At 43.0% G+C, this 25751-nt stretch overlaps 1 protein-coding gene across 1 annotated transcript; it reads left to right on the top strand.

The window, feature by feature from the left end:
• The first annotated feature begins 1249 nt into the window (after positions 1-1249).
• On the top strand, positions 1250-20338 carry zgc:100829 (uncharacterized protein LOC445149 homolog). The gene is made up of 8 exons (XM_061054829.1): positions 1250-1381; positions 2243-2753; positions 8201-8345; positions 8540-8648; positions 9453-9491; positions 9591-9635; positions 11634-11934; positions 19211-20338. Exons 2-8 carry the CDS (start codon positions 2567-2569, stop codon positions 19435-19437), a joined length of 1053 nt encoding a protein of 350 aa, XP_060910812.1. The 5' UTR covers positions 1250-1381; positions 2243-2566; the 3' UTR covers positions 19438-20338.
• Positions 20339-25751: the final 5413 nt, after the last annotated feature.

Here is a 25751-nt window from a genome sequence, read left to right as displayed (position 1 = left end):
CTATCCATGTGAAAGCTCAATGTACTCTTATGAAGGAAAGCCTCTTTTATTTCTGATTATAGTTTGTCAGGCTTGCTACTTAGAGGTACAATGGCAAAAATGACCCACAAGAATGCTGCTATGGAAGATTAATATAACAGGTCCATACTGCTAGCTAAGAGAACAGCCTGGTCTAATTCATATTTAACTGCTGCTGCAACATGTTTACCATCACCTGTCAGCTCTGAATAGCATTAAAGGCCTGCTACAATGCACAGCATCCTGCCACTGTAACCTGTAGGAGCAGCTGCATGTGCGGTGTGGTTGTTGCGGATCTTTACAAATATACATGTTTGGGAATAATGCCTTCGAGTTACCGTGTTTTCAATGTAAATTTGACTTGTGTTTTAGTGCTACTGCTTCTGGAGCAGCTGAGCACTAGCTTTGGTGGTGACGTAATTATTTGCAGGCTTCTCTTGTTTTGACCACTAGAGGGTGCTCTTTAGCTAAAAATGAGACACAGGACACAAGAAGACGGGGAAGAGAGTGGAAGGTCTTGGTTTGGCTACAATAATATGGCAGACGAAGTAAGCAGCCACCACATGACAGACTCAAGGGCAGTTTGCACGGCGTTGTAGGTCTCCTGCTACATGCACATTAGAATAACTCGTTACCATTAAAGTGACGTTTTATTGATTTAAATGTAATTTTAGCCAGCTTAGCTACCGTGCTACTGGCACAATTTCTGGCGTTATTTCAAAGATGCTATCATGCACATTCCTTCAGTAAAAAGTAAGCAGTTCAAGAGGCACTTTTTTTAGTTTATGTGCATTTTATGCTAAAAAAAAAAAAAAATGTGCCACATAGGCTATCTATTGACAAATGACAAGGAAATCATAGATACATTTCCTTTCACTCTTTTTTTAATTGGTACTTAAAAACGGAAGTGTTTTTGTTTAAATCTATGATTGCACCACCTTTTTCCTGTCGATATCAATGTTAAAAGTGTATTTATTGCATTTCATGTCAGGGAGAACAGCTGTGGGAAAGAAAGGGAGTATTCAAAATTCAGCCCTTTTTTTTTTTTTTAAACAGATTCTTTAATATGTGACATCAACTTCCTGAATCTCTCTTCCCCGTTTTTAAATTAAGTGAGTGTGTGTCTGTGTGCGTGGCTGTGTGTGTAGTGTGTGTGTGTGTGTGTGAGAGAGACGAGAGAGAAAGGGAGGGAGAGCTTTTGGAATGCTGTGATGTCATCAGCCGAGTCTCTCTCTCTCTTTCTCTCTCACACACACACACACACACACACACACACACACACACAGAGGAGGACCCACAGGCGCTGTGACTCTCCCAGCTCAGTTAGCATACTCTGCTGTGGAGCGGCTGTCTACATCCCACTGTGAGTACTTCAGCTCATTCGACCATTCTCTTTTAACTCCCTTTTGCTTTTCGACCACTCTTTATCTCTGCCCACTTCCTCCCCCCTTTACTCGGGGTATCTGTCTCCGCACCCTAAAATGTGTTTACACCAATCTTGTATTCCACCAGTGTGATAGTTCTCAGTCTGAGACAAGCTTCTTTCCCTCCAAGTGCTGCTTTTGTTGGTAGCCTTTGTTTAACTCCCCACTGTGATTGGTGAGGTCCATTTCAATCTCCTTGTTTGAGAAAACCGGCTCCTGCTGTCCTGGTTTATGACCCGAGTGTGTGTGTGTGTGTGTGTGTGTGTGTGTGTGTGTGTGTGTGTGTGTGTGTGTGTGTGTGTGTGTGTGTGTGTGTGTGTGTGTTTTTAGAGCTAGAACTGCAACGAAATTGAGCCGCTATCTTGTGGGAGTTTTTTTATATTTTTTTGAGTGGGGAGAGAAAGGAACAGAGGTTTGGGAAGGGATGTGTGTCGGTGAGGAGGAGGAGGAGGGGGAGGAAGAGGAGGAGGGGGGGGGGGGATGTGGGTCACCGATGATAGAAACAGCCCCATTCCTTTGGAAATCTCCTCCCATTGTGGGCTGCAGCCTCTCTGTCAGTTTGGAAAACCGGGTTTGGGCTCTTCCGTGTTCATGGAAGGTGGGACAAGACAAGCGACTAAAGCAGGCAGTCCACAGGAGTGGCTAGACGAGAAAAAAGTTTCTGAATGTGACAAAGGTGGAATCAGGGGAAACATGGCACATATATGCTGTAATAAAAGTGTGGAATCTGTAGGGAACCTCAATAATATACAATGTAACTTGGCATATGTTTGTTAAAGTGTTGCTTTCTTTTCTTGTAGAGCTTCCCAATGATGACCTCCAAAGACAAACAAAACTGACATCTCAGCTGGGAGGGGAAACTGTCAGCACAAACAGGAAATACGATTTTGTGTGTGTATGAATGAGTGTGTGTGTGTGTATGTGTGTGCATGTGTGTGTGATTGTACAGTATGTACGATACTGAGCGTGTAAGAATAAGCATGTGCCTTGGTTGCTGAAGAACCTGAAAAGTTGTCTACTGACGACATGAGACTATAAACTGAAAACTGTCCGCCTCGAGAAGCTGCCGGCCGAAGGACAGCGTTTCCCTCCCCCCCAACTGCCCGTCCTCGCCGTCATTCAACATGCTGCAGCAGATTTTAAAGGACATGTACATCGACCCCGATGTGCTGGACGCCCTCAACGAGGACCAGAAGAAGACTCTGTTCCTGAAAATGCGCCAAGAGCAAGTGCGGCGCTGGAAAGAGCGGGAGGAAAAGCTGGACGGCGACGGAGGGGACGCTGAGTGCAAGAGAGCGAAGCCAAAAAAAGGTAACCGCCGTCCCATCATCACCATTACTTCACCTTTTGTTAACATACCGGCATCCTGTTCAGCTAGTGCAACAAGTTGCAGATACAGGTTTAACAAGCGGACTGACCATCGCACGTTCAAACACAGCCTTTGACAGATCTGCTCTTTGTTAAGTTAAGGACTAAAAGCTGAATATTTTTGGGACTTAGAAAGCTTGATAAGAGCACAGCAGAAGCATGTGTGAGTAAGTTGAGACAAACAGTCCTTTTAAGTTGTGTTCCTCCCATCATCTGAACAGCTGTTGGATAAGACCAACACAATGTTTAACTGAAGTCCACTTCAAAAGTTTCCTAAAATACATTCTTGAGCTCACAGAAATCCAGCTGCTTCCTATAAATGTGTCTTTAATGTTGTAAAATCTGAGACTTTGACTTGAATGGTGCTGACATTCAGCATGATTTACAGTCAGGGGTCCATTTATACTTCACCAAGTGGACTTCTATTTATATCTGCAGTCCTTAACAATTACAGCTGATTGATGACATTGCAGAGTGAACGTAAACATCACACTAACAGCTCATGTCAACATTTACACAAGCAAAGTAAAGAGCACGTCATTCTGAAATAATGGCGATGTATTTATGGAGTTCAAGAAGTGCCATTAAGATGAAGGTGTTTAATGGTGGCGGTGTGTGTGTGTGCGCACATGTTCACGTGCAAAGATTTGGCCTTAAGGGTCTTGTTTAGATAATTTTGTTCCAGCTATGTGTGCATCAGAGAGAGAGAAAATACTAGGCCAGAGATGTCACTTATGTCTGGAACGCAGGTTTAGATGTGTAGATGGAAACATTGGCATTTAAGATAGTGATGAACAATGAGTTGGGGGGGGGGGGGGGTAGTGGTATTAAGCCGGGATCACTGGCAGTGTGGATGGTAATGTGTTGATCAGTCGACTTCTGCACGACAGTTTTGATGATCAGTAAACATGCATTAATCAAACAAAAGAAAACAAGGAGAATCTCAGGCAGGAGGATGCACGTCTGAAACTGGTTTGACGCCTACTACAGAATCTCACCTGTCTGCATTTTCTCTCTGGTGGCAGTACGTTCTGCTCTGAGAAGTGACGGTTTAATGACTCTGACATAACACACAAGGTACAGTATTTTTATATGATCCAACATGGAATCCTATGATGAGGCAAATACCAGAGCCAGTTATGAAATAACCCTGCTGCAGTATCAGATAAAGCCAACTCATCGTGTTCACATGGTAGCCATTTTCCTCTGAATTTATGCTTTACATGGAAACTTTAAATACTGTTATAATAATATTGTTCCAGTTTTACGTTCAATTTGTATAGGGACTTTGACAAGTTATTATCATGTCACCTCATCCTGTATTATCAGTACCTTAAAGGCAATGGATTGTGATAATATCTTAAAGGCCCCATTATGCTTTTTCTGGTTTTATATGCTCTTTAGTGTGTTTTCCAAGTGTCCTGTGCATGTTTAGGCACATCTATGTGCAAAAATTCAAAGTCCGCGGAAACGCGGCTTCTCCTACGTCCTCCTGTTAGCTGTAGCATTAGCTGCATGTAACGCTCGGTTCTAGCCCCCCTCGATAAAAATTTGTCAGTGCGGCGTCATTGTCAGTGTGAGATCACTGATCTAAGCCCGTTGGCTCGTTGTGGCAAGCCCTGCAGCTCATGTTGAAATTTCCGAGACGCGTGCTGAGCAACTGACCAATAACGACAGAGCGGATCGGCAGACTTGGCCCACGTGGGGTCTAACGGTGTGGGCTCAACAGAGTGCAGCTGACGGACTCAGAGCGTAGAGGGAGCAAGGAGGAGCAGTACATGAAAACAGACACTTTTTTCGAACTTTAGCTATTGTGAAGGTACAAAAGTAGGTACATAGATTAAATATACGACCCCCAAAAAGGGCATAATATGGGCTCTTTAAAGGAGCAATATGTAACGCTGACACCTAGTGATTAAAATGGGTACTGCAGTCCAAATTCAAAACATTGTAGAGAGCTGTCTCCCCACAGCCCCCCCCCCCATCCTCAAAGTAGATGTGCATGCAGGTTGCCATGTTGCGGACATAGAAGCTTCAGTGTTTAGCCAGCTCTGCAGCAGTCTTGAAACCTTTCTGCATTCTGTCCTCACTCCATTTTTTCAAAAGCATCTCCAGTATTTATCCTAGTTTGACCACGTGTCTGCTCGTGGCGCTTATTAGAAAAAGGCAGAGGCTTTTTTAGAACAGGTAGATTCAGTTATATCCAAACCAGTTTGCTTTCCCGCTTTTCAGTCATCGATCGAGAAGCAAGGATATGAAACTGTTTCCAAACTGACAGGAACACAGCAGTATTAAAAGCATAAAAAATAAATATGGAATGCACCAATACATACTTGGACGTTCACCTTGCCTCTGGCTTTCAGTTAAGACTGCCTCTCCACACTTCAAACTTTTTTGTCATCAGGACAGTCAAACTTTTAAGTTGGACTGAGTGAGAATGGGTGTCACTGACTTTGTGTTCGTAAATCAGGATGAAGAGGCGTTTAAAGTAATTTTTTTCTAAATAACATCTCTTTATGTGAAGGAAGATTAAAATAAAGGATTTGTAAATTAGTATGATTGACTTTGTAATGAAGGCTTTTTTGACTTTAACAATGTTCACTAGTGTTAAATCAATTGTGGTCCGTGGCCCAGACGGGCAAATGAAAACAAACAACATAAATAACATATGTCACAACTATTCATTTAAGAAAAACATCAGTATTGGAATCCACTATAGATTTTCTCTTAATCGGTGCATCCTTATTAAAATAAATAAAGAATATGAGCTTTCCATCCTGAGTGTAATGCCAGAAAACAAATGGCCACCCGTGTGAATATGGCCAATCAACAGCACAGTGCAGTTGGTGCACTAACTTTGATTGACATCGTAATGTGATCCGTCTTGCCTTGGCTTCCAACAAAGCACTTGCACTATACACTGTGCTGCAGAGTGCGAGAACAGAGCTCTTTCTATCTCTTAATGACCGATGCAGCTGTCCTAAGGAGGCTGGATGGAGACTGCAGGCTGGGGTCACATGCTCGCTTCTTTTCTCCACACAGGCTCCCAGTCTGCAGTGAAGAGGAAATGGTGGATAGTTCGTGTTTCTGTGTAAAAAAAAAAGAAAAGAAAATAGGAAGTGAGTCAAGACCCTGATCCTTGCAAACAATTAGCAGGCGGTGAAACAGGAAGTGTGCAGGAAATGTATGTGTTTGGAACACAAAGAGAGAGAGAGAGAGAGAGTTTGATTTTTATCTTGGTGGCCTTGTGCGCTAACATGCTAAGTTTGGTTAGAATGAGAGTTTCAGCCTTTTTCTGATCATGAGACTTCTGCTGTGTGCGGGGCTATGACTACATGCGTTATGTGTTTACGTTGTAAGAAAACTGGTGACATTCACATGAGGTCGAGGGCAAAGAGAGAAAACCCATCCAAGGAGTGTCTAGAGCTCAACTATTTCTTACAAAAATAACCTTGGCCTTATCTTTAATGTAAAGAACTATATCTTCTCTCATTTTAGAAACATTATTCTGCTTGTTTATACTTTGGAAGCGATGTTGGAAGTTTTCGTAGCGCCACCTTTTACAGTAGGACCTTGGACATAGGCCAACAAATGGATACGCTTAATGTTCCTACTGTTAGCTGACGGATTCATCTCACCTGCGCCTAACAAAGGTGTTGTGGTTTGCAGCTGTCAGTTTGGTCTGTACGCTTTGTTTGCCCCGGTATGTTCTGAGTGCTGTGTTTAACGTAATCATCCTGGTATGCCCGGGCTACAATGTGATCCGCAGGGCAAGCTGGCAAAACCAGTTTCACAATGAAAGTATGTTATCCTGTCTTGAACCCCAGAACCTCTGAGTAGATTGTCAGCTGGTTTACTTCTATTCAGTGACTTCTGTATGCTCCCAAACATAGTCACATGGCAGCAGCCGTGTGTGACCTGTTGTGCTTGTTTGTACGTGATGACTCAATGTCCTCACAGAGATATACAAATGAGGAAAACAGGAGTGTAAAAACAAAGCTATATGAGTGTACGCTAGATCTCATTTATTTACATTTTAGGGCTTTGAATTTTGATTGTGTTTAAACGGGGAATAAAATGAATTTTCATGTCAGATTTAATTCCGATTAGAGAATGAAAACAGAAAAGGGTTTCAGTAAAACCTCACATGTATGTTTATACAAAAACGAGAACAGGCCCTTTCCCCCGTCAGCTCTGTTGATATCATTCTCATGAAGGTGCTGTGTCAAACATTTGTGTTCAGCTGTTTAGGTCCCAGCAGCTGTTAGCCCTGCTGTTAATAGACTTAAACAGCGGAAACACTGGTGAGAAGCTGACACTTTCATTTCCGAATGACTGAATCTACAACTGATTATTTGATGGATTGTCTTCAAAGAGAAGCTAAAGATCAAATCTTTTATTATTCATAGAGTCCGTTGAGACAGAATCTCTTTCAAGGAAAACTGGAAAAGGATAGCATATGTCAAATAATATAAAAAACAATCCAAATTGATTCATAAAGCACATTTAAAAACAACAATATGAGTACATTAATATAGTATTCTATTAATATGTATTTACTGTGGGTTTAAGAAAATCAGAGGGAGTAGGTTTAGTGTAGTATAGGAGACATTTGTCAAATTAATGTAAAGGAGATGCTACATTACAAATCTTTCATGTTTAATTGGGACTTCAGTGTATATCCTGTAATGAATAATTTAGGGCGCACTCACACTAGGCAAACTGTACCGAGCCTAAACACGCTTCACCCCTAAAGTCCAGTTCATTTGACCAGTGTAAAGTCTTCCGATCCGTGCTCAAGCAGGGTTCACTTCTTTGGCCCTGGCACGCTTGGAAGAAGTGTGCTTTGGCACGGCACAGTTCATGCACGATCACAAGCATGGGTAAAGCCTTCATTATCGAGAAGTCCCAGAGTGTTCTGGCCGTATCTGACTAACATGACTCAAAATAAGCAGATGTCATGTTCTCTGTGCTGTTCTCAGATGTGTGGACGTGGACTCGACCGCGCGTCCCTTTCATTAATTGTTTTTTTTTTTCTTTTTCTCGAGTCCGCCTGTCTTGTATACTAAGCATGCTTCATAATAACATAAAGCAATGCAGTGCATGTGTTGTATTACGACGTTATACAAGAGGTAACCGCGCTCACTTAGGCCCGGTTAGTCCTGGAGCAGTGTGAGTGCAGGCCAGCGGGGGAATGGAGAAGGGGGGACATCGGTGCTTAAGCCTTAGTCTAGTGTCACTTTTAAATTCTTCGCTTCTTCTCTGAGTGAAGGTTCTCGTCATTTAAGTGACATAAAAGCATTTTTACACATTTGACCAGGTGTCTCAATGCCACTGAAGTCATTTTATATGTGTTTGTGTGTGTTTGTGTGTACATGTGTTTCCTCCAGCCAACAGTAAGAATGTGAGCTGGCTGCTGGGCCGGGATGGAGATGTGGCGGTCATTGTCATCGGGGAGGTGGATGAGCTGAGCTCCAAATTCATCTGTTCGGGATTTGGAGAGAAGAAGACGCCGAGTCTTCAGAACAATACAAAGTAATACACCTCTGTTACATGAAACAATACAGACTGTGAATGATGGGTGATATTAGTGTATTTTTTAACTGACTGCTATTAAGAGTTGAACTTGGCTCCGTTGCAAACTTTCTGTTTTATTAATATGGACGATATGAGTATTGTATATACAAAGATTTGACCTGCTGTGGTTCTCCTTCTTTTTTTTTTTGCAGCTGTCGTACTATCTTGAAGAGTAGAAAAATCCCAGAACCCGTCAGAATTGAGAGAGAAAACCTTCCTCCTACATGTAAAACACAACCTGGGAGCGCTCTGAATCTGAAGGTGTGTAGCTCTTTGTCTTCGGGCCTGAAAATCAACCTTGTTGTCTGTCACTGTCAGTATTGTATGAATCTATGTACATCTTAAAAGCTTTTATTGACATATTTATGTAAAAAAAAAAAAAAAAATTAGATTGGGAATCTCTGCTCTATCAGACAAACTCAAACCTTCCTTTAACTCATCCTCTAAAATCAACACTGGTATTTGTCCATTTTCACTTCTCTCACCTGCAGTACCATCTTTTTTTTTAAATGCAATTATGCTCTGAAAATCAACCCTCGCCATCTGAGATGCAGCCCTCCTAACCTGCGCCTACATTTTGTGTGAAAATAATCATTCACTGGATCATTTCCAGATTCTCTCATATTTTAATGTGTGTGTGTGTGTGTGTGTAGGTGTGTGCTGGTTTTTTAGATTTTGTTTTTGGGGGGGGGGGGGCAGGTGGAGGCGAGTGCTTTCTCCTTTTTTCACGCTATCTTTAAGAGCGATTTTCCTGCGTTGTCATGGAAACCTTGCACACAGTGAGCCAGCAGCGAGCCGGGCTGGATGGTCTCATCTGGCCTGACCAAGATGATTCTCTGAGCTCAATCTGCACGCTGCTCACTCAGTGGAAATCAGAGCATCACTGATTTTCATGCAGCCACGTCATCACACCTACTTTGCTTAAAGAACTCCTCATATGATACCATGATCGTCTCTTCATTAAATGTGAAACTCTGCCAGCTCTTTACTGACTCAGACGGTTAAACAGGATGACGTGTCGCCTCTTTATATCGTCTAACATGGCGCTGTCTTCTCTCTGAACAGGCGACAAAAGAAGAGACGAGCACTTTACACCCTCTGCCGGTGAGTCTGAGCCACTGCCTGCTGTAATAATTGAGCTCTGTGCTCTAGGGTTGCATCATGGCCTGTAACATCGGTGTAATGTCTGTGTTAAACCCACAGGTGTCAGTGAGCGAGCATTCATCACCTCCAGCAGCAGCAGAAAAGGTATTTGTCCAATAAAGTTATTGTAGGACTCTGTTTGCTGTCGCTGCTATTTTAGTTGTCAAGCCATTCAATTGTAATTATTATCTAGTGTTGTCTGCACTAAACAACACGTTTGAAAACCGTGTGTGTCCCTGAAAGGTTTAAAAAAAATCAGTAGGAACAATCTTTTTTTAGATGTGGCTTTATACTGAAACTTGTCGGTTCATGGCGTTCACTCCCTCAGTGAGTAACAGGAAATAGTGGTTAGGCCAGCTGTCCCCTCACTCCCAGCTTCTCTGCAGATCATCTTTCCCCCAGCATTCTCCCTCTCTCTCTGGGCTCCCTCTCGTCTGAGCCGCCGCACCCCTCACAGCTCTCTCCGGGGAACAGCTGAACTCGACTGTCCCCTCCCGCTGGCTCCATCATCGCTCCAGCCTCGAGTTGAGTTGCTGGAGTGTGCTCTCTTTCCTCCTTTTCTGTTGTTTACGCTCTCACAAATGTGTGTGTGTGTGTGTGTGTGTGTGTGTGTGTGTGTGTGTGTGTGTGTGCGCGCACGTGTGTGTGTGCAGGTGACACACAAAACACACCGCAAGAGCAGCTGAATCACAGAGGCAAGGCAGGATTTCTGGACTGCCCCAGAACAGATGGTTGATGAACTTGATCAGGGAATTAAAACGCCAGAGATAGAGAATGCGTCAGTCGCAGATGGATGGGATTGTGGGATATTCTCCTGAGGTTTGGGCGCGTGAGCTCGCCTCTGTTCTCGGTTTTCTCACTCCTCTTTGCCACGGAAGAAAATGTCTCTCCCTTACTTCTTACATCTATTCCAGACTCGCGATGTAACGGGCCCCAACACATCTGCAACCAGACAACAAGCGGATTTTATTGGGAAATAGTCAATTGTGTTTTCTGATCTCTCTTTATGTGTCATGCTTACTGTCAGATACATGATAACTCATTTTATGTTGCATCGATGCCGAGGAAGTTCAAAGTGCTTCTCACAAGACATCGAAAGCATCTGGACAAAGGAGAGAAAACAGAAACACGATAAAAGAAGACATTTGAAAATCAGTAAAACGAACAATAAAAAATCAAAGAGCAGTGAAATAAAAACAGGGGGAAAAAAAGTAACGCTGTGGTGTTCTTGGGGAGGGGGGGGGGGGGGGCACCGAGTAGAGTAGTGGTTAGTTTGCACGCCCCATGTGTGGAGGTCTGTAGTCCTCCAGGCGGGTGGCCCAGGTTAAAATCCGACCTGTGGCTCTTCCCGTTATCCACTGTCCTATCTCTAAATAAAGGCATAAAAATCCCCAAAATAAACCTTTAAAAAAAAAACCTGACGACTCTTCAACCTTGATGTAGGAGAACTCAGAGTTTCAGCGGACCCGCAGTTTTTTGTAGTTTGTTCCAGATATACGGAGCTGTAGTGAAGGGCGCCGCGTTACTGTTCTTGATATGGAATGACGACATGAAACTCGTATGTATCAGGCAACTGATACAATGCTGGTGTCTGTAATAGATCAGCTCTACTCGGGAGTTTTAAAGAAAAAGCAGACCAAACCTTGTCAGTGATTGCATGATTAGTTTTCTTGTTTGTGGATGGTTGATTCGTGCCTGGAAACAGAAAGAGGGTGTTTTCCTGCCGCAACATGTATCAGCGGGTGTTGCCAGCTCTGCTGCAGGTTTCCTCTTGCTGATTTGAAGAGGGACGGAGTCTGCCTGAGAGGGGAGAGAGTGAGATTGTTGATTAAGAAGGCGTGAGATCAGGAAGGAAGATTAGCGAGGCAGCTTGATTTCTAAGTCACCTTATAATTTTCCCTTCACCACTCCTTAAACTGCTAATCATTGGTCATAGCTCTGTGTGTTTCATTACTGCAGCATTGAAGTCGCTGGAGAACTGTAATTTGCTGAATCATTTATGCAGTGATTTAATCAAACATGACAGTTATGCCACTGTATGTGAATTAGCTGTCAACACTCATCGCACTCTCCTGTCCCCTTTTTTGTCGCTCTTTCCTTCAGTTGAAGTCAGCCAGTGCGGCCGTGGAGAAGTCAGTCCCTCAGCCCGCCACCGCCGCCGCCACCATCTGCTCCCGGCCTCCCATGAGAACCAGCCCTGTCAATGTGAGGCCAGCTTCTGCAAATGCGGCGCCGGGTTCTGTCAACACAGGACCCGGCCTCGTAAGTCTGAGGCTGGCCTCGGCTGCGTCGTCTCCTTCGCCAAGCGGCACCGTCAAAATAGACTCTGGAGCGACAACACCCGCAAAACTCCTCCAGCGCTCACAGGAGCAAAAGAAGACGCAGGAGTCACAGGCTGGGAAGGGTGAGTGAGCATAGCATCAAGAGTCTGATGCCATATAAAATACTCTGAATCCATTTTATCCGATAAAACAAATCAGTCTTTTTTTTTTTTTTTTTTTAATTGTTTGGTAAATTAACACAGGACAGAAAATATACAGCAAAATAAAGACAATATTATAATGTATATGTTACACACATCTAAGAATAACATTTAGAAACAACCATGATGCGGCTGAAACATTTGTCAACAACATAAAACATAATTAAATAGAAGTTAAATGCTCCTCGCACATGTGCAAAAGTTTAAGATTTTTTTTAAACATAATTTTATGTTTGTTTTTTTAAATCATAGTGTCCAATGACGAGTTCTAGATGACGAGTTCTAGAAAAACGATGAGGTTTAGTATAAACAACTGATGGTATACTTATCTAAAAAAGGTCCAAACTGTGAAAAGTTTCTTACCGAAAGGAAAGGATCTAACTGAAGGGCATTTTGAGAGACGGATTCTGTTAGGTGGTTATATCAGTGATACACTGGACACATGATGTTGGTTCAAAATAATCCAGTCCAAATTTCTGCACCTGAATGTCACGCTATCACAAACAGCCACTAAGAGTTCAAGAGAGCCATAATGGCTGTGGAGAGGTGTGCAGAGCAGAGTTCATACCCGATAGGTTTCATTAGCACTGTAGCAAGAAAGAAGGATTTATTTCTCCGAAACCCCTAATGTGCTACAGCCAAACAGTGCCCTCAGCCCGCTGGAATCTTTATGGAGTGGCAGAGCAGGAAGAGGCCAGTCTGGAGGGGGACAAAGCTAATGTGACTGGACTTGGTACCGCTTTGTCCCTACACACCTACTTGCTCGGTAGCTTCTCCGTGGTATCTTATAGGTGCACGCCAGCTGTGCAATTGTCAACAAACACTCGTATGAAGAGCTTGATCATTTGACCAGAACAAAATTATTGCTAGAAAAGAGATTCAGGATTAAATACATGTCCCCTCCCCCTTAACTTAGGCTTTTATGAGTTTATTCAATAGTGTAGTTTGTTGAAATTCTTACCTCCATTCAGATCTTCTATTTTCTAAATATTATCTTAACCCAGTGTGCAGATGCATTAACTTAATGTGAAATTGGTCGGCCGCCAGGTAATGAAATGAAATGTATTGAAGTAAAAGAACATCATATATGTAGATATAGCTGTATGCATTCATCTCAAATGTATACTTCTGTAAGAATAAGGTTTAATGCTTTCATTGATTCCACTTTAATCAAGTCGACATGTGAGGAGAGGCACATGAGACACTTTGTATTTCACATGTCTCATCTCATTATGATGCCTGTTTCATTTGGCAGCCTTTGTCATTATTGGATACATAAAAGCATCAGTAAGGAGGGTAGTGACAAAACCATTAAATTAGCTGCATTACAGTTGAACTGCTTTTCATATTTTTATTCAGTTTCAACCAATCACTGCTAGGCTTCACCTGTCTGGTTGACTTGTTGCTTTCTCTCTATCGATAGTAGGGGTATTTTCAGGCTTTTCTTTCAGATATCTTCGGCCTTGACATCCATTTTACTGTCACTTTTTACAGTGTGCTGTGCAGATAACATCCTGTTTGAATTGTATTGAATTATAAGTGAACTGTGTAGACTTCCTGTCTGAACACAGCACCCAATTTCATGAATTGACCGAACAGTCATTCACTATACAGTGACCCAGTTATACAGAACAATTGGTGGTGTAAGGGGAAAGTTAGCACCATCTAGTGGAAAACAGTGATACAGTAGAAAAAGAAAAAAAAATCTAGTTCTAAAGAAAAGCTCGTCTCCATAGGGTCCCTCTGCTGGAAAAATGTTCATCCTACAGAACACATGTACGGTGAAAACGCACAGCAACAGTCAGGGGGAAGTTAACAAGCTCTGCAAAAACTTTCTTTTTATCGTAAAGGAATTTACAGAGCAAACTTTAATACAATGCATTTTTTTGTTAGAAGGCTGAAAGGTTTCACTCAGATGGAGAGTCAAACTGTTTCTCTTTGTCGCTCCTAAAAAATAAAAGCAGTAGTGATTAAGAGGGTTGCAGGGTCAATGCCATCCTTAACTTCTGTAGCATGAAATAAATGCAGAATTTCTATTTATTGTCAGCTTAACAATAACATCCATCAATGTGGATAATTTCTTTCAGAAAAACATAAACTACAGTCTCACGATTTCCGACAGCAAGTTCCTTTCAAGGTTGATTTCTCGTCTTCTCTTCCCTACATGTTTTTTGACGGCAGTTGAATGGAAAAAGAAAAAGCGTCTCTTTTTTTTCCTTTTTCACTTCGAATTGATTTTTTTCTGAAAGTTCCTGGCGGTTTATTGTAGGTTTTTGAGGAAGGGCAAATCACTTCAAAAAAACCAGACACAAGAAAATGAACAAGCTGCAAAATGTTGGACATACTTGTGAAATGATGGTTGAAGATATTGAATAAGTCACTGGACATTGGATATCATGACCGAAGAGCTCTCTCAGAGAGTTTACAATTACTTCACATACAAGTGTGTTTGCATCAACATTAGAAACTAAATATGACATTGGCAGGTACAGCCATGGCAGTGGTTAACCGACAAATGATGGGGTAAAGGAGCAGCTGTTTAGGTGGGAGTTGAGGGGGGCTGAACACAGTGCTAAAAACATTTGTCTAGATTCTAAACCAAAAAAAATACAGACTAATTATCTGTCAACAAAGGCAGGAAGCATGCCCCTCAGGGAGAAGGGGGACCACTATAGAGTAAGGCTCATGCCTCAGCTGTTGACCAGGATCCCCGTGTCCTGCGAGCACAGACCGCCATCATGACACTTGTAGAAGAAGAACTTCATAATCTGCTTAAGTGACGTTTGTTAACAAGTTCCCTGCTGGAGCCGGACTAAATATTTGACCTAAAGATGATCACGACTTGAGAATTAAAAAAGCTGAGTATGATATTGGATGCCATGACTTAAAAACGAGTGGTAGTGGAGAGCACAGGGTAAAATGTGTGACTAGATTGAAAACATGAAGTTGTTTATATTGTCAGGATGCAGTTCTTAAGGGATTAGAGTTTTTTCATAGTTAGGAAAAAGACAAGACTTTAAATTACAAATCGATAATCAACTTTATTTTTGTCTGAAGTACAGGTTTCAGGATGTCTTTAAGCTCCTGTGAGGAGTTATTAGCTGTTAATGAAACAAAAGGAAATACTGATGTTTTCTATACCAAGACCATCAAGATCCATTATTTTTATAAAGTCACTTTACATGTTTATCACCTCAGCTGCAGGGTCCGTTTCATACCGGGGGAATAACAGCGTTTTTTTGAAAAGTTTACATAACAAAGATTCATTGTTTGTTGCATATCAGACATTAGAAATATAAGAGGGTGAGTTTGTTTTGTCACAACACTTGAACATGTTTAGGACGAGGGCAGTAAAGAGATAAATGGTCCCGCTTTGTCCAGGTCACAAAACTCACACGACCCAAAACTTACTGAAGGACTGAGTTACTGAGCTTAATTTAAGGATCTATTGTGCTTAGGCTACCTTTTCATTAAATACATCTACATGTTTTGATTAAAGTCAGATAACACTATCATTTAAAAACAAAAGAAAATGAACAATGCCACAAGAAGTCAAGTTCCCTTTATTATGTCGGTGTCCATCACCTAAAGCATATTCGATGTTTTCAGTTGCTAATGGACTAGATTATCTACAAAGGTTAATGAGCAGTGTGCCCTTTGAGCAGGAAATGTGACTGTTTGTGAACAAAGTGTTACAATTAGTTCAAACAAACACTTAAAGTGAGTAGATATTTGAAATCTGTCAGAACTGAACGTGATCTCTTAAACTTGTAACTTGAGGCTTTCTTAGAGTATGCTGTCATCTGCATAGAAACACAAGTAAGATGATATTTGAGGATATCAGACGGAGAAGCAGGGTGAATGTAGAGCTGACCCGAGAGCTGCAGAAATATGCGTCGTGTTCGTTGTGCACTATATCACATGATTTGAACACATGTGAGCGTGAAAGTGTATCAGTCTCCGGCAGCTGGCGGGGTGTGTTCATGTGTGTGTGTGTGTGTGTGTGTGTGTGTGTGTGTATTCGTGTTTATAAATCCTTCCCTGTCTGTCGGTCGGCTTTTCCTCTCCTCTCTCTTCACCTTCAGAGGGAAGGACACACATTCCTGCGCTGCTTCCCGACTCTAGCCCTGGGCGACGCTCAGCCAGAGCTGATAAGTGACAGGGGCCCCAGCCCCCACACAGGAGGCCCCCCACCACCACCACCACCACCAACACCAACACACACACACACCAACTCCTCTCCTCCCTGCCCTTCAGTCCACAGACATGCTGCTTGGGAATTCTGCCCTCTGCCCCACTTTGCCCCCCCCCCCCCCCACGCCTCCCCTTCTTCCTTCGCTCTTTCTGTCAGGGACGTGGAGGTCTTTAAAAAGATAGATTGGTCTTTAATTTTTGTGCTAGCCTGGTCAGTGACACGGCTTCACGCCCCTTCCTCTTTGTCCTCCCTTTACGTTTTTACGAGCCGGCCTGAGATGTGAGGAGTGGCGCACGAAAGCTCAAATGGGAGATTAATCAATCTTGATGAGTGATTTAATGGCGAGATTCTCTTTCATTTTAATAGGTGTTTTCACAGGTAGCTTTTAATGACTGTTTCTGCTGACGAGGCTGAGAGTGCAGCTGCTGTGGAGAGTTTCAGGCAGAAAGGCGTGGGGTCTGAGCATTTTTCTTGGGTGTGTTAGGACAGGTTAGTCAGGTTAGCACAGGAAGGTATCAAGGTTTTGCATAAAGAAATACGCAGACTTTATTCACATATATGTAGGTATATTTGTACTATACCAGTATTTTTCTTCACAAAAGTCTTTACCTTTTTTAAAACAATTCTCCTTCTCCTGCTCTTCCTATCGTTGTGTCTTTCTATTAAGCATTCCACTCAGACCTGCAGCAAGGCTCTGAGCTCGAAAAACTCTCTGACCGCGTATGTGTGCACGTGTGTGTGTGTGTGTGTGTGTTTGTGTGTGTGTGTGTGTGCTCGGTGCGTGCCTGAATGTGTGTCAGCCTCAATTGCTGGAGCCTATCCAAGGTTTCCGTGGTGACCACACAACACAACGAGACAATCAGAGGCAAGCCCACGCAGCGCGGCGAGAGGACATTAACACAGGAACCGCGGGTCAGGGGGCAGAGGAAGGCAGGGCAAGTCAGGGGGAGAGGAAGAGATGAAGAGGAGGGTGGAGGGAGGTGTTAGAGCCACGGGGAGAGGAGAGAGAGAGAGAGAGAGGAGAGAAAGGAGAGTAAACAACAATAAACAATAACACAACCTTAAAGGCTACTTTAGGTCTCTCCTTTTCATGCCTGCAAGACATCAAGAGGCTTTAAAGGTTCCTCAGCCCCAGGAGTGCCTGTGCGGTTTTGGCTGTACCCCCACCTCTGTGTGTGTGTGTGTGTGTGTGTGTGTGTGTGTGTGTGTGTGTGTGTGTGTGTGTGTGTGTGTGTGTGTGTGTGTGTGTGTGTGTGTGTGTGTGTGTGTGTGTGTGTGTGTGTGTGTGTGTGTGTGTGTGTGTGTGTGTGTGTGTGTGTGTGTGTGTGTGTGTGTGTGTGTGTGTGTGTGTGTGTGTGTGTGTGTGTGTGTGTGTGTGTGTGTGTGTGTGTGTGTGTGTGTGTGTGTGTGTGTGTGTGTGTGTGTGTGTGTGTGTGTGTGTGTGTGTGTGTGTGTTATTCCTTGGTGTTAGGGAGAGATAGGTGCATGCGTGACTGAATCCATGTGCAGGAGGGGTGTGCAAAGGTGCATGTGTCTGTGTTTTTCCGATGTGTTTGAGAGCATGCACGCAGCTGAGAGTAACATGAGAACGCGTGTGTGTCCTTTGGAAAACTAAACTGTTAGAATCTGTGTGTATGCTTGTGCATGTTTTTACTTTATATTGTGTGTGTGTGTGTCTCTGTGTGAGCTTGTGTGCGTCTGCAGCCCGTGCACGCGGGCGCTCTCACATATCTCTGTCCCCCGGGGATGACGCTAAAAATATGTGGCTCCTCAAGCCTTCTGGTGTCTGAGCAGCGTCTGTCTGCTCTCCATTGCCGTCCCTGTGGCCCTCCCTCCCTTCCCTCCCTCCCTTCCCTCCGTTACTCCTGTTCCCTCCATTCCTCCCTCAATTACACCCTCTTCCAATCCCAGCGCACATACACACAGCTTCTACACCCAGCTGTGTCCCTACTTCACTTCCACTGAGGATGACCTCTGCTCAAGCAGAGAGGGGATAAAGGGAGGCCAGTGAAAAAGAGGGAAAGAAGGTAGCCATTTTTTCACATGCAAGTCAAGAACAAATTTTTGCCTTTTGCATGCAAGGAGTAGAAAGTAATGTATTTTCAATTCTTTCCTATTCTAAATAGAGCTTGTAGCTTTTAGCTTTGTTGATATATTTGTCCTTGTTTTCAGTGCTACACACTGACCTTAAATTGCATTCAAGATCTTAAACTTAAAAGATCTTAAAACTTTTCAGTTACAACAGAAACTTTAAAGCACAGTCCTCAGTTTATTTGCGTTTAGTCTATTTTCCAGAGTGTAGCACTGAACACATGAAAATATATCAACAAAGCAACAAGCTCTATTTAAAATGGAACAGAATAGAAAATGCATAATTGTTAACTCTTTGCAAGCAAAATACAGACATTTGCCTTTGACTTGCATGTGAAAAAATATGCCATGTAAAACACTCCGAGAAACACATTTACACAAGGTGGCACATAAAAAAACAAAACATTATACATGATGAAAACACAACGCATCATAAAAACAGGCACAATAGGGCTACATGTGAGAGTGAACCAGGTTCGTCATGCTCCATACTGACAGGTGTTCATTAGTAATGCAACGTGCTGTGTTCAGTATGAGCTAGCTTCCTTTAAACTTGCCTCACTGATTTTGATATATTATAGAAACAGGGACAGTTTTCTGTTCATATATTTCTTCATAAAAGCGACTCTATCTTTGTCCTGACGTGGAGATTACCCTTAGTAGTATTTTAGCATGTAAGGCCTTAAATATTCTAAAACTTTCCTTTTTAATTAGATTTTTGTGTTCTTGCTTTGAATCTGTCAAAAAACTTTAATATAGGGTCAAAATTATAAGTCATTTCTTTTACTTGTTTGATTTTTTTTTTTAAACAAACGTATTAAAATATATTCATCCTCTGGTTGTTGCACTTATTATCACAGTTATTATTTTGCCTCTGCACTTGAGTAAACCTGGTCCTTTTTTTCCCCCCAGGTATCGGTTCCTCAGAGGCGGCTCGCCAGACGACTCAGGCGGACTCCGTGTCATCAGGGAGCACACAAACCAGTGCAGGGCAGCGCGGCCGTGTCGCTCAGCTGATGAAAACATTCAGTGTTGAAGGTTCCACGCCTCCCGCACAAACCCCAACCCGCGGCATCAAGCCCCCTCTCCCCACTAAGCCCAGTCACCTGCGTCTGACCACCACACCCACTGTCAGGTAATCTTTCACACCGACGCCCACTCAGCTTCATCCCAAACACAGCCACACTGGACGATGTTGTACGCCCACTATGGACCCTCTGCAGAGTGGGCTGATGGGATTGAGAGCTCCTAAAGGACACTCTCAATTCACAATGTTGCCATCACTCCCAAAGCACAGAAAATGGAGATTCTTGAATGTAATGCTGTTCTTTGACTTGTGGATGCTGCAGTACTGTAAACACTATTTGTGGGGAGGAAATGCCAAAATTGTAAATATATGTATTAGCAGGGTATTGATGACTATCATGTATTCACTTGATTTTTCTTCCACTTTAACATGTGGCGGAAAAAATCCCAAAACACATTCTGACACAGTCCAATTATCGACCCTGCACGCACAATATTGATGCCTTACCAATATGATTATTTTCATCGCTGGCTTTCGTGGCTCAGTATTTGAGGTTCAGGACAAAAGAATGGCGATGGGACGGCCCAACAGGGTGAAAGAAAGCAGCGTAGGGTCCTCCTTCATCTTGCTGTCTCCTCCCTGGGACCAGTGCGGGGTTGTTTATTTGTCACAATGCAGTGTATGCCTCCCTGTGCCACCTGGCAGGAGCCTCTCTGCGACCTGTTGTGGACCAATGACAGTGCCAAATGCCTCGTCTGTCTCTCCCCGTGGATCAAGTTAGACGGTCACTGCCAAACAATCCAGCTCTGTGTTGCTCTACTCCATATTTGAGTACAATACAAGTGATGTGTGGTTGTATTTTATGTTTTTTTTATACACTTTCTAAAGGGAGGAAGATGTTTGTAATGGGATATTTACTGTTGCTACAATGCTCACTTGTAATTTTTTTAAACTTTTATGTCAAGCTTGTATGGTGCAATCAGAGAAGCAATAAAATTGTGTCGCTCTTATAACCTGTGTGTGAAAGGTCTTCTCTTCTAGATGTGCAAACTTGTATTGTCAAGTATCACTGAGAATATATGTCATTTAAAAAAAAAAAAAAAAAAAGCCTCAGCAAATAGTCCTGCATGCTTCACCAGGGTAAGTGTACAAAATTTAAATTTCAGCAGAGCTACACATCATCATCCACCCCCACGCTTGTTATTACTGTGCTCCGACATTTCCTGCTTAATTTCCAGGAGTGCTCGCCAAGCTTGCAAATGAAACTGAAATGTTTGCCGATGCTAAAAGTGAGAGGCATATTCTCACATTTGGATCTGTGATTTCCATTGCAGATCGCAGTTACCTCGGCTAATGTTTGGCAGCTGTCTGTTTTGTTTTGAAAAAGAAAGACATCTCCAAGGTAACAAAACACCTCAGTGGTGTGAATCAAAGCAACACCCCAAAATAATTGAAGTTGATGCACGCCACGGTGATATATGATCATGTAAGAAACACCCGATTCATGAACACATCCTTAGATGAAGTAGCTTCTGCATGTCATTTATTTTGCTGAATAAGATCTATTTCGTGGACCCGGGGATTGTGTGCCTGGTTTCACAACACAACAATCACAACAAAAGACCTCTGAAGCACCGAAACTTTACAGAAGAAGACGTTTTTTTTAATCGATCTGTTTAAGCTACGTCATGCGATTGTGTGTGCGCGTATTAACGTCTGTCAACTGTATATTTGTTTGAAAGAAAAACGCTTCATCGGGACTCCTCCTTCTCAACAGGCTACATTGAAAAACAAAAACACACACTGCACCGCCATCATGGTTGTGTTTTTTTTTTTTTTTTTGGTCACAAGTATCATTTAGCAAGTATCATTAGCGGATATTGTTTTGGTCCAGCTGAAGAGACCAGATGTGCCTCCACAGATCTGATCTGAAAATTCCTTTTTCGGGTTTTGTTGTTTTCAAGGAGACTTTAAAAAAAAAACACCTCTACAAGGAAATCTGCTGTCTTGAACAATGTTACTGCTGTATGAAATATTTTTTTCTCAAAACACAATTCATTTTAAAATCCTCTAAAAATGAACGTAGAGCGATGACTGAGGGTGTATGAAAAGTAGTTTCACTGTGATTCTAGTTTTGTATATTGATGCACAGTATGCATTAGAGCAATGTGCTCAAGGACATTTTAGGAACCTGCTGTAGCACATTAAATAACCTGGGATGTTTAGATTTTTCTCTTTTCTCTTCTTTATTGACATGAAAGTGAAACTACAAGACTCAGTGTAGTGACTAATCTAATGTCCCAATGTTAGAACCATACTTTAAGTCACTTGCTGAGGTGTATGGAAAGGTCTGAAATGAAGAGACTTCCTGTGAAGTTCCCATTTATTGTAAAAGATGAAGCAGACAAACCGTGATGATGATGTGATGAAAGATTGCTGCCGAGATTATAATTGTTCGTTTTGTTGGTGGTTAGAACCCTTTGTTCCCCCCACCTATTCCACCCAACTTCCTGTTCACCCCTGGCCTTTAAATATTCAACCATACCACCTGACCAATTAACCCACACCATCCATTATCACCACCTAGTGTCCAAATTAAGTAAATAAACAAACATGTAACGTTTGTCTATTTGAACTCTTCTTGGGTCTTTTGTATAACTCCCGCTGCACCTGGTGGAGGTAAGCTTAAACCTTGAGTACATTTATTAAACATGTCTTAAATCATATAACATCAAGACTTTGGTTAAATGCTAGGTTTCAAAATGCTAAGAATTGACTCCATTTTTTTTTTTTTTTTGTCAAAGGTTGCTCTGTTGATGGAGCTGAAAGTGCTTCAGGCCAAAGTGATAAGACTCTGGCAGCAAGGCATGCACTGCAAATAGTGCACTGCTGTCCAAACAGAAACGTTCACATGCTTTATCAGAGTGCACTCACAGACAGTTACACACCAGGGCCACTTTTATAATCACCAGTAAATATAGGGAAAGACGTAGACGTGAACTTTTTAAGATCAAATGTTTCTGTAAAAAGACTTCCAACCAAAAAACATCATGAAACATTTCAAGTTTCACTCTACATGCACACACACACACACACACACACACACACACACACACACACTGTAGGTGCTTGTGCAACATGCTGCAAAATGCTGAAGCACGCAACTGTGTGACGCTGCCTCTGTCTCCAAATGAGTCCAACAATGGCTGTGGCTGTTCTCTGATGCGCAGAGACATCGTCGAGCAGTTTCCAGGAGATATCTGTGGCCAGTCCCCTTGGTATGCCGCCCCCCATCCCATCCGCCCCCTCTTCCCCCTCCACCCCCCCCCCGACACACACACACACACACACACACACACACACACTTCTCTTCATCCTCGGTGCCTGGCCGCTGCTGTTGTCAGGGCCCTCCGACGGGAGATAAAAAAAGAGGCTGTTGTTGTCTCCTCGCAGGAGAGATGGACGCCTGTTTCTCTCTCTCTCTCTTTTTTTCTTTAGCTGCCTCACTCCCTTCACACCCACGGAAGGGGAAGTAGAGGGGAAAACTGAGAGAGAGAGAGAGAGAGAGAGAGAGAGGGAAAGAGTGCAGAAGAAGGAAAGAAAGCTCTACAGCGTGCTGTGGCGTTCCACCACACCACCAATAACAACCCCCCCCCCCCCCCCCCCCTCCTCCTCCTCCTCCTCCTCCACCACCACCAGCACCCCCAGTAGAGACGAGAAAGAGTGAGCGAGAAAGAAAGAGCGAGAGAGAGAGAGAGAAAAGAGAAGGGGGGCCGAGGCCATGTGATACGGAGAGCATGCGGGCACAGCTTCACCCCCAGGCAGAATGAACGGGGGCCTGCTGTGTCTCTCCTGCATGATTAATCTGGCTGAGGGGCAGGAGGACTGCCACAGCCCAGCCTGCATTAACTCCCTACTCTCCAGGTCCGCATGAGTACACACACACAAACTATAACACACACACACATACCAGTAGTATAGGAACACCATGGTCAAACATAACTGGCCTTGAATTGGATTGGATATGGTTGTGGCATGTTCTTGGAATTTTTTTTTTTTTTTTTTAGGAAATTAAAGCTCCTGTGAGCAACTGCGTCAATCTTAGGGACAATTGATCTCTTTGCTAATCTTGTCCTGAACATGTTGAAGTGTTTTCCTGCAAAAAGTCATCACTTAATATATCAAACGTTTGATGTGTGGCATCAGCCCCATCTGACACCTACCCCGCTGCAGGGGTCAAAGGCCTTTAAATGAACAGTGTAGAAACAAATAATCCTCTCATTTTTGGCCTTGATTGCTGTTGTACGTCAGTGTTCATTTTAATATGTTTCCTAACCATCTTAAAACCCCAAACAGGAGCTTTAAATTGCCATTTTCTTAAACTGGCTTTTCCCTTTGGACACATGCTAAATCAGAGTTTCCATGATTTTTGTACGTATTCTTATATTTATTAAAGCTTTTACTTCTGTTTATTTTTTATACTATTATTAGTCTTGCAAATTCTTATCAACTGTTTTTTTCCTTTTGAATCACTTCGGGTTGCATGTTTGCATGAAATGTTCTTGAGACATTAATCTGACTTAAGTTGGACTTCTATGGAGGTATCACATTCTGACCCTGTTCAAATTAAATGTATAGGCTCCTTGTCATTTGCCAGTCACTGACACATCACCAAGTCTCCTGCTCGGAGCATGATGATGCACGGCCGCTCAATAGCTTTGGTTTCTCGGTAGTTCTGGTTTCCTGTGACTCATCCTCTCATGTGACCTCATGTCTCCCAGGCAACATTGTGGATGTTTGCCGGTGCCGGTTTCGTCTTTTGTGTAATTCATACGAGGCAGATGGTCCAGGAAATGTGGTTTACTTTTCAAAAAATGACTCCCAAAAAACATGTGTTTGGCATGTGATGGTCAAATTTTCAAATCGGCATGACAGTTTGTGAGGATGCACAGCAGGCCTGTCACACTGTCTCAAAGTGTTACACTTTGACGCAATACAGGGGGAATTATATATACTGTAACTATCCACGCATCGTTCCTGCAGTGTTTGAACCTGTGTAAGGCAAAAAGTGTTGTTTTTGTGCAGACGTGGAGCCTGAGCATCAGAGGCAGGCAGAGGGTTAACATCCTGCAGTCCGCTCCACATTAACTGGAAAGGAATGAAGTGTCAAGCATGTTTTCACCACAGCGAGACGGTCAAAAACCCCCTCCTCCTCCTCCTCCTCCTCCTCCCACCGAGCAGTCACCCCTCAAACCCTTCTCTCCCCAACATCTCCCACTCCTCGCTTCCCACTCCCAACAACCTCCCACAGCCATGACCAAATTATTTTCCAGCCTCCTGAGATTTGCCGTGCCAGACAAAAATCTGCAGCGCCGTCCCGATTCGGTGAGCGAGCACACTCAGACTCCCTCCTCCAAATTAGGTCTTCTTTTTTTTTTTTTTTTTTTTTTTTACCAACTTGGCCTGTTTTTAAGGATCTTTGTGTGTTAAAAAGACGGATGTAAATTGCTACAAGGCAAAAAGTTTGTGTTAACTTTTTTAATTGTACAAGGATGTGTCCAAGTGGTTAGTTTTGCTGGATGAATATATCCAAACACAGGTATGGTACTAATGCAGGTGTTCTGGTTTGAAGGCGTTAAATTAAAACTAATGAATAAGCTACAAGAAGAGGGAGGAAGCACAAGACAGAGGAAGAGGACGGACACTTACTGATTGAGAGAATAAGTGAAAAGGGGGGGGAGTAAAACGAGCGTGAGGAGACACAGAGCGAGGGAGGCAGAGAGAGAAAATAAGCCCCACCAGTGAGCAGGCCACACAGCCCTGCCAAACTGCTCGGAAAAAAAGCCCCCTCTGTTTTATTTATAGTGCGCTGTATCCATGGCAACCAAAGAGGTCAGGCAAGCTGGGCCTGCGCTTCACCCCGCTCTGGGGATCAGGATTTCACAGAGGCTCTCAGATGTGAGGAAGGTGGGCTAAAGCGAGTGCGCTGCTCGCCAACGCAGCCCTCCTGCCTCTCGGTGAAGTCTGGGCCCGCAGAGGGAGGAGAGGGGGAGCAGCAGAGAGTCATGGGAATTCTGTGGGAACGCTGGTTTTTGTTGATGGGGCGGAAAGGAAAGGGGGACTTATGCAGCGGGGAAACGAACAGGCGTGTTAACAGTTGCACGCAGAAGCCGTTTGGATTAGGAGCCTGCAGTCATTAGAGTTGATTCTTCTTTGTTTTGTTCCTGTGTTTTGAACATATTTTAGAAAGGTCATGCAAGGTCACGGAAAACTTTCTCGAAGGCAAAACACTTTAAACTGATATACACATTAAATTTATAATTATTCTGATATGATATATAAATGAAAGTGAATCATACCGAAGATTATGATAAAAATAAATAGCCAGGATTCTCAGGAGAATGGGAAAATTTGGATATTTGCTCA

Source organism: Labrus mixtus, chromosome 14 (genome assembly GCF_963584025.1).
Source record: "Labrus mixtus chromosome 14, fLabMix1.1, whole genome shotgun sequence".
Classification (NCBI taxonomy): Eukaryota; Metazoa; Chordata; class Actinopteri; order Labriformes; family Labridae; genus Labrus; species Labrus mixtus.
The sequence above is the reverse complement of the archived record's forward strand: the minus strand, read 5'-3'. Positions and strand labels throughout refer to the sequence as shown.